Source organism: Syzygium oleosum, unplaced genomic scaffold, assembly GCF_021117445.2.
Source record: "Syzygium oleosum isolate NSW1041296 unplaced genomic scaffold, Sole_v2.1 Sole_v2.02, whole genome shotgun sequence".
NCBI lineage: Eukaryota > Viridiplantae > Streptophyta > Magnoliopsida > Myrtales > Myrtaceae > Syzygium > Syzygium oleosum.
Window position 1 is genome coordinate 3,489,197 of NW_026607486.1, and position 7,832 is coordinate 3,497,028.

At 39.5% G+C, this 7,832-nt stretch overlaps 1 protein-coding gene across 1 annotated transcript; it reads right to left on the reverse strand.

Moving 5' to 3' along the window:
* Positions 1-819: 819 nt before the first annotated feature.
* Positions 820-1,182, reverse strand: LOC130137525 (E3 ubiquitin-protein ligase RING1-like). The gene has a single exon (XM_056309043.1). It carries the CDS (start codon positions 1,180-1,182, stop codon positions 820-822), a length of 363 nt encoding a protein of 120 aa, XP_056165018.1.
* Positions 1,183-7,832: the final 6,650 nt, after the last annotated feature.

Below are 7,832 nucleotides of genomic sequence, written 5' to 3' on the forward strand. Positions count from 1 at the left end.
TTAGGATATTGAAATTTCGCATTTTTTTATCTAAGTAATAAGGGTGTTGCATCTTCTATCAAAGGAATGTGCGAGCAATTGCAAATAAAAAATGTCCTCCTATCGATTTGTGATGGTATGTCTTAGAACCTTAATTAAATATTAGGAAGAAAGCCACAAAAAATTCCAAAATATGCCCACCATGACATATTTAGGCTGAGCTCTTTTTATGACATTAAAAATCCTAAACTATCCATACCGTGATACATTTACCCTAACTTTTTCTCGTGACATAAAAAGCTCCAAATTTATACCTATGTGACATATTTACCTTCCATCAATGTTTCGAAAGATGATTTTTCAGTCGAAATAACGTCGTTTTTATTTCACTTAAGCCATGTGAATACCATGTCAACAATGTTTGCTTTTTGGCATCGATTTAGACAGATTTTTAACAGTTCTCATTGACGAAACTTTAACGAAGGGTAAATATGTCATACAGGTACAAGTTTGGGACTTTTGGTGTTACCAAAAAAAGTTTAGGATAAATATGTCATAGTGGATATAATTTGAGGCTTTTGGTGGATTTTTCCCTTAATAATATGACGAAAGTGTTTGAAATTTAGCGATGTACTTGTGAGTCGTGATGTATGAAGTAAATCCTATGTAGAAAAAGTTTTCTTTGATTTTGAAGCACCTTGATCGGAATCCAAACTTATAAGCATACCATAAAATGAGAATTCAAAGGTGAGTTCTGAATCCCATGAAATAATTCACGAGACTATTGAAAAAAAAATCTGCGAAACCTATCTTCAATATTTTATGTGGACCATGATTAATTTAGTCAACATCACTCAAGCTCGTGGGCATCGCGAAACGGCACAACGGGCACATATTGCTCATCGTTAGCCATCGAGCGAGACAATCGTGATGGAACTCGTGCTTGCATGGCATGCTTGCAACTTCCACTTCACGTAGATTCATTTCTTCCAAGCATATCGCGCACGGCTCTCCGGTGCTGCCGTCCTCTCGCCAACCATTGTCTAGCTTCGTCTTCTCTAGCGCGTCGATGGCCTCTTGAGTCGCGGGGACCGTCCTGGAATTGCCAGGATATTCCATCGATTCTTGTATTGCCGCCTCCGATAACAATTCCAAGCCACGTCGCCTCCCCATGATGACTTTGCAGGCCATCTCGACCGGCATCTTCTGGAGGTGCAAGTACCGCTCGCTCCTCAACACGTTTTGCAAGTGCAAGGCCGAGTGCATGAAGATGCAGTCTACCAATTGCCCTTGAAGCGTAATGTAGGGGCTGTTGGTAGTTTGTTTGTAAAACAAACAATGAGGTGCCTTGTCCCACATCGAAAGGATGTGAGTGCGCACGTGGACGAGATTTGACACTAATCAACGATCATTTTTTATTTATTTATTAAATTTCGAATTTATTATTATAAAATAACCGTTTTGTCCTATTGAAACAATATGATTGTTCACAATAGAGTGGTGGTTATTTTTTAATAATTTAATTCCGAATTTCATATATCTTCTTTAACGTGACTTTTGATTCCGTACCAATTCACCATACATCTTTTCAATGAAGGGACGCCTTTGTTCGAAATGGTGTGATTAGTGAGTCGGTTTTTTGCATAGTTGAATATCAAGTCTCTTCATTCGGAATTCAGAGATACCTTTTCATTCAGAAAACTGCAGCCATCTTTTCTAATTGTTTCCTAGAGAGACCCTGGAGATATACCGAAATTGCTATTCGGTATTCTCAATCGAGACTTTGTTGTATCCCGGACGAAATTTGCCAGTGACCATTAGCAACTTCGTGGGGCAAATAATTCCTTAAAGAAAGTGATATCACGCCTCAAAGTCTGACTTCTTTGTTCTTCCCGATTCACGTTGATATTTTCCCAACAATTTTAAGGAATTATTTTGCAACAATGGAGTCAAAGTCAATTACACACTCTGTGCATGTCGGTGGCTCCCAAACATTTTGCTGCTCGAGATAATCTTGACAGCATATTTTGCGACGGAGAAGAAGATGAGGATGGTGGAATCTCGAATTGCAAGGCTAATCTCCCGGAGTAGAAGATGATGCTGGCGGTTATTGTGAGGCAGTCCAAACCGTGGCACGGAAAGAATGGGGGTTGCGTTTGGATTCAATGAAGCAGAAAGAAGTGAAAGGAATTCAATGGAAATGAGAGATATGAATGACTTTCCATTCTGTCAAATAAGATTCTCTATTTACTTTATGCACCATCTTAGACTGGATCTCGCTCATCTCCCGCGAACAATCTCTTGGAGAGGCCAAGAGTAGATGAGGGAAAAAATGCGTCACCATTAACAATAAGATCCAATATGGCAACAAGATATGTGAGGAGACAGAATTGAATAAGGCTCAGTGGAGCGCCTGTACCTACAATATATTGTTCTTTGGGTGGTGTAGAGTAAGAAATCCGACTAGAGGAATGAAGGTTCTGGAAGAGATGGGAAACAATGGTTATCCCCGACATTGTCACCTATAATTGCTTCTTAAGGGTTCTTTGTGACAACAAAAGGTGGATGAAGCAATTAGGCTTTATATGAAAATGACTGTGGTCCAGTGCATGCCCAGCGTGCAAACCTACAATATGTTGATCTCAATGTTCTTTCGGATGGGTGATCCTGAAGGAGCATATGAAACATGGCATGAGATGGGCGAGTTTGGGTAAACTACGTGGACCACGCGAAGGAGCGGCAGAGATGAGCGTGGAGTTGGCCAGGGGTTTGTAGGGAACAATGAGGCTGACCCTCGGCAACAAGAACTCCTTCCTCGCCAAGTACTTCGGGAGGGACTCGTACGTCGTGGGCAGGCTCCAGGGGCCGTGCGCGAGGGCGTTCGCGAGATTGGAGCATCTGAACGAGTACTTGCCCAAAGACAAGGACCCAACGCATGTCTGGTCAGTCATGTTGTTCGTCTCCGTCGTCGTGCTGCAGGTTAGTTGGTGATTCTCTCTCTGGATTCCTGATTTGTGCGAGGTAATTGTTTGATTGAGAAATGGATCATTGCATTCTGTCTATCGGTGTGGTTGACCCGTTAAGATAGTTTTTTACTATTGTTTGATCTTTCTGAGAATGAGAAAATTGGAGAATTCCATTGACTCTCCTCTCGGTGATTTGATATATATTATAGTTTTGTTGCCGATTAATTCGGATGCACACAATCGAAAGCGCTTATGAGTCGTCCTAATCATGGGACAATTTTTCGTTCAAGCGTTGGTTTGTCTTGGTGAAGCTATTGGAAAATTATTTGCGATAAGCTTCTGTTCGCATAGGCTTTTTGATTGTTAGTGGTGTGTAAATTGCTAGAACTAAACTATCAAAGGTGACCACAATTGCAAAATATGCTACTAGAAGGCCATATGATATATGCAGAGAATGCAGTACTGTGGTTTTGAACCATATTAAGTCACATTTATAAATATGCTTGTGGCATGTGTAAATTCTGGAATTATGATTTTGGATTAGATTTTTAGTGCATTTTTCTGCTATGAGATAGAAACGAGCGGATATGATGCAATTGCTCTTGGGCAATTGTGGAGCTGTTTGAACTTATTAGTTGATTCCATTTATGATCTTTGCATTTATCAAATGGAAGTCAAAACTGTTTTATTGAATGGAGATTTAAATGAGAAAATTTACATGGAACAATCATAGTGCTTTGTTCTTCCTGGAAATGAAAGGAAAGTATGTAAATTGATTAAATCTCTTTATGGGCTTAAGCAAGCAGCTAAGCAGTGGCATAAAAAAAATTGATTTAGTCATATTGTCTAATGGTTTCAAACACAATAGTGTTGATAAGTGTATGTATTCTAAATTCACTAATGATTATGGTGTCTTAGTGTGCTTATATCTTGATGATATGCGTATCTTTGGAACCAATATGACTGGAGTCATTGAGATTAATAAGTATCTGACTTTCATTTTTAAAGCGAAAGATTTGGGTAAAGTGGATACTATCTTGGATATTAAAGTTAAAAACATAGTGGGAGTTATTCTTTGAGCCAATGTGATTACATTGAAAAATGTTGAATAAAATTCAACATCTTGGTTACAAAGAGATGAATACTCCATTTGATTCCAGTATTAAATTAAATTATAATATCAGTAGAGCAGTGGCACAACTTGAATATGCAAGTGCTATAAGGTCTTTAATGTATGCGATGCATTGTATTAGACCTGATATTGCTTATTCCGTGTGTAAGTTGAGTAAATATATGTGTAATCCAAGTATAGAACATTGGAAAACTATTACATGAATTTTTTGTTATTATAGAGAACTAAAAAAAAAATTTGGGATTGTTCTATAATAATTATTCGGTTGTATTAGGAGGATACACCGATACTAATTGGATTACAAGCATGGGTGATAAATAATCCACTATTAGATGGATTTTCACATTTGATGGCTACGTTGTTTCTTGGACGAGCAAGAAACAAATGTGTATAACTCACTCAACTATGGAATTTGAATCATTACTTTAGCAGCAACTCGGAAAGAGGCTGAGTGGATTAGCAATTTGTTGTTGGATATCAAATTATGGCCTAGTCCTATGCCTCCTATTTCTATCCATTGTGATAGTCAGGCTACGTTGGTAAGAGCTTATAGTAGCACCTATAATGGGAAGTCTAGACATATTAGCCTAAGGCATGAGTTTGTGAGACAATTGATTAAAGATGGTACCATAACAATTGTCTACGTGAGGTCAAGTAATAATTTGGCTGATCCTTTGACAAAGGCATTACCAAGAGATATGGTAAAAATGACCTCACAAGAAATGGGGCTGAAACCCTTTAATTAAAATCACCAGTAATGGTAATCCGACCTTTTTCTAGAACATCACTAGTTATAAGGTTTAATGGGTAAAAACAAGTTACTGAAAAGTGATTGTTTGACACCGACGCTAGCCCTGATATGAGAAGTCGGTATCGTCTGTTACAGTTTGAAGGGTGAATTGAATTCTTAATGAAGTATTGTACAAATATGTAATGTGTTAATAGTAAGAGAAACACATGGTAGATACTTCACCTATATGAGCTTAGAAGTGGTGCCGCTTCTTATGAAAGTTAGGGTTGCTTTCTAGAGCGCTCATGAAACAGAATCAAGCACAAGGCCATAATAGTGCTAAGTAATATAGAACTTCTCGCTGAAACAAGAGGTTAGTATATGTGTGGTATGTCCGATTCTATTATTTAAAAGTACAAGTTTAAAGCCGAGCTACTTGTCACTTTGATAGAGTTTTGAGATACTTGCACTAAGTAAAGGTTTAACTCGAAAGAGACCTTTATGTATATATATTAATCTCACGGAAATTTTGGCTGTATATTTTTAACGTTTTATTTCAATTTTTTTTTACAAACAAAGTGGGGGATTGTTGGTAGTTTGTTTGTAAAACAAACAATGAGGTGCCTTGTCCCACATCGAAAGGATGTGAGTGCGCACGTGGACGAGATTTGGCACTAATCAACGATCATTTTTTATTTATTTATTAAATTTCGAATTTATTATTATAAAATAACTGTTTTGTCCTATTGAAACAATATGATTATTCACAATAGAGTGGCGGTTATTTTTTAATAATTTAATTCCGAATTTCATATATCTTCTTTAACGTGACTTTTGATTTTGTACCAATTCACCATACATCTTTTCAATGAAGGGACGCCTTTGTTCGAAATGGTGTGATTAGTGAGTCGGTTTTTTGCATAGTTGAATATCAAGTCTCTTCATTCGGAATTCAGAGATACTTTTTCATTCATAAAACTGCAGCCATCTTTTCTAATTGTTTCCTAGAGAGACCCTGGAGATATACCGAAATTGCTATTCGATATTCTCAATGGAGACTTTGTTGTATCCTGGAGGAAATTTGCCAGTGACCATTAGCAATTTCGTGGGGCAAATAATTCCTTAAAGAAAGTGATATCACGCCTCAAAGTCTAACTTCATTGTTCTTCCTGATTCACGTTGATATTTTCCCAACAGGGGCTGGCTGTGCGATCGGCGATCACAAGAGATACCTCAAGGAGCAATCGCTGCTTCACCAAGAGGAGGTCGTACAGGCTGCGCCGGACATTTCGTCGCTGGAGAATGAGGAAGTGGGTTCGCGTGAACCTGTCCCAGAAAAAGCCGCTTCGCCCGTTCTCGCAGTCCTCCGGCAATGAGCTCGCATCCTCTCGCGGACAAAGCACTTGAAGGGTAACGGTGATGGTGACTTCTCGTGGAGTAAGGCCTCGAAGGGTAATGGGGACTTCTTGATCGATATCCATGGCGAATTGAGAACAAGTATTCGTGGAAGTGTAGCGTGGAAAAGGAGGAACTTTCTGTGGATTTCTTGATAATGGAGGGGTTGGATATTATGTTGAATTTCACATGGATTTACAAGAATGAATTTAAGTCTTGTGCGTACAAATTGATAGTACTTCTAATCCTTTTCCTGGGCCGACTGGGATTCTAATTAATCTTTTTTAGACTTGCATCTACACTAAAAGAACAGATGAAAAAATCCTTTGGAGGTTTTCCTCCACATATTTTAATTATATGTGCGCCTTCTTCAATAATTTTGTGCTGTGTTTGGAGCTACATATTCATATGATAATTTGCATAACGGGTGAGTAATCGTCCGGTGCTTAATTCGATCACGGCCTTCCAATTTTGTGAGCACAGAAGAACGGCATAGCGAACACAAGCGGCTCTTGTGCTCGGCCACCGGACTATACACCCACGGTGAAACACGTCGCGCGGAATTGCTTCCTAACCAAGCGCAATTTTCATTTGATTGATCGATCGCTCCTTCGACTTGTATAAGACGACTGGTTAAATTGATTAGTTTCTTCTCCCAAACATATAATCCTGATCTTTTCACAGTAATTGCTAGGGAACACATTATATACTGTTTTTTGCATTGATTCTTTTTGCATAACCTACTATTTTTTATATTCGTTTTTTCGTCCCAAGTACGATTAAGAAAGAAAAAATTTCAATAAATGACAGTATTATTTTGCTGACTCTAGTTTGAAAACGGTGAAAGCCTGTTTTGCTGCTTGTTTATACCCATTAAAAGTTATCGTAGTTCATACAATTATATAATTCGACAGCAGAGGCAGCTATTCTAACGAAGTACCACATACGAAAAATAGACGAAATCCGATTTAATTCAAAAACTTCAAATTGAGATTGTAAAGGAAATTATTTACATCCGACTTGTCTTTAGCATCCGCTCATGAATTACTCGAGCTGCATCTCCTCCAATTTCAAGTCATCGTCGTCGAAGTCCTCATCGCGTTTCCTCTTCTCGATCACATCACCAGCCGCTCCGGTCGAGAGAACCACTCCAAAGCCTGAGAAATTCGCGGACCCCATCGGCGCCTCCCTCTGCTGCGGCTGTCCATGGCTCGCCAGAATCACCTCGCAAGTCGCGACAAAGGGTATCCTCTTGCGGTGCGAGTTTTGCTTCACCATCCTCTCTACGCGCACGGCTATGGTTTGGATGATGTCCTTGATCTGGAGCGGATCGAGCGAGACACAGCAACCCGTGTCGCGGTCGTCGACGAGCCGCGAGCCGCTCCGACAGAGCCTATGCCTCAGCGATAGGAGATCCTCAACGTAACGCCAATGGTTGCCGCGCTCGACCACGAAGAAACACATCCGAGTGAACTTGAGATAGCCGTCGGCGCTTTCAATGAACTCTTGATCGTCGTATGGCAGATTGCACGCGTCTTTGGGAGACGCAAATACGTTGGCACATAACATAACTCGACGAGCCATGATCGGGTTGGGTTTGACTAGACAGAATTGTATGCTGACGAGAAAG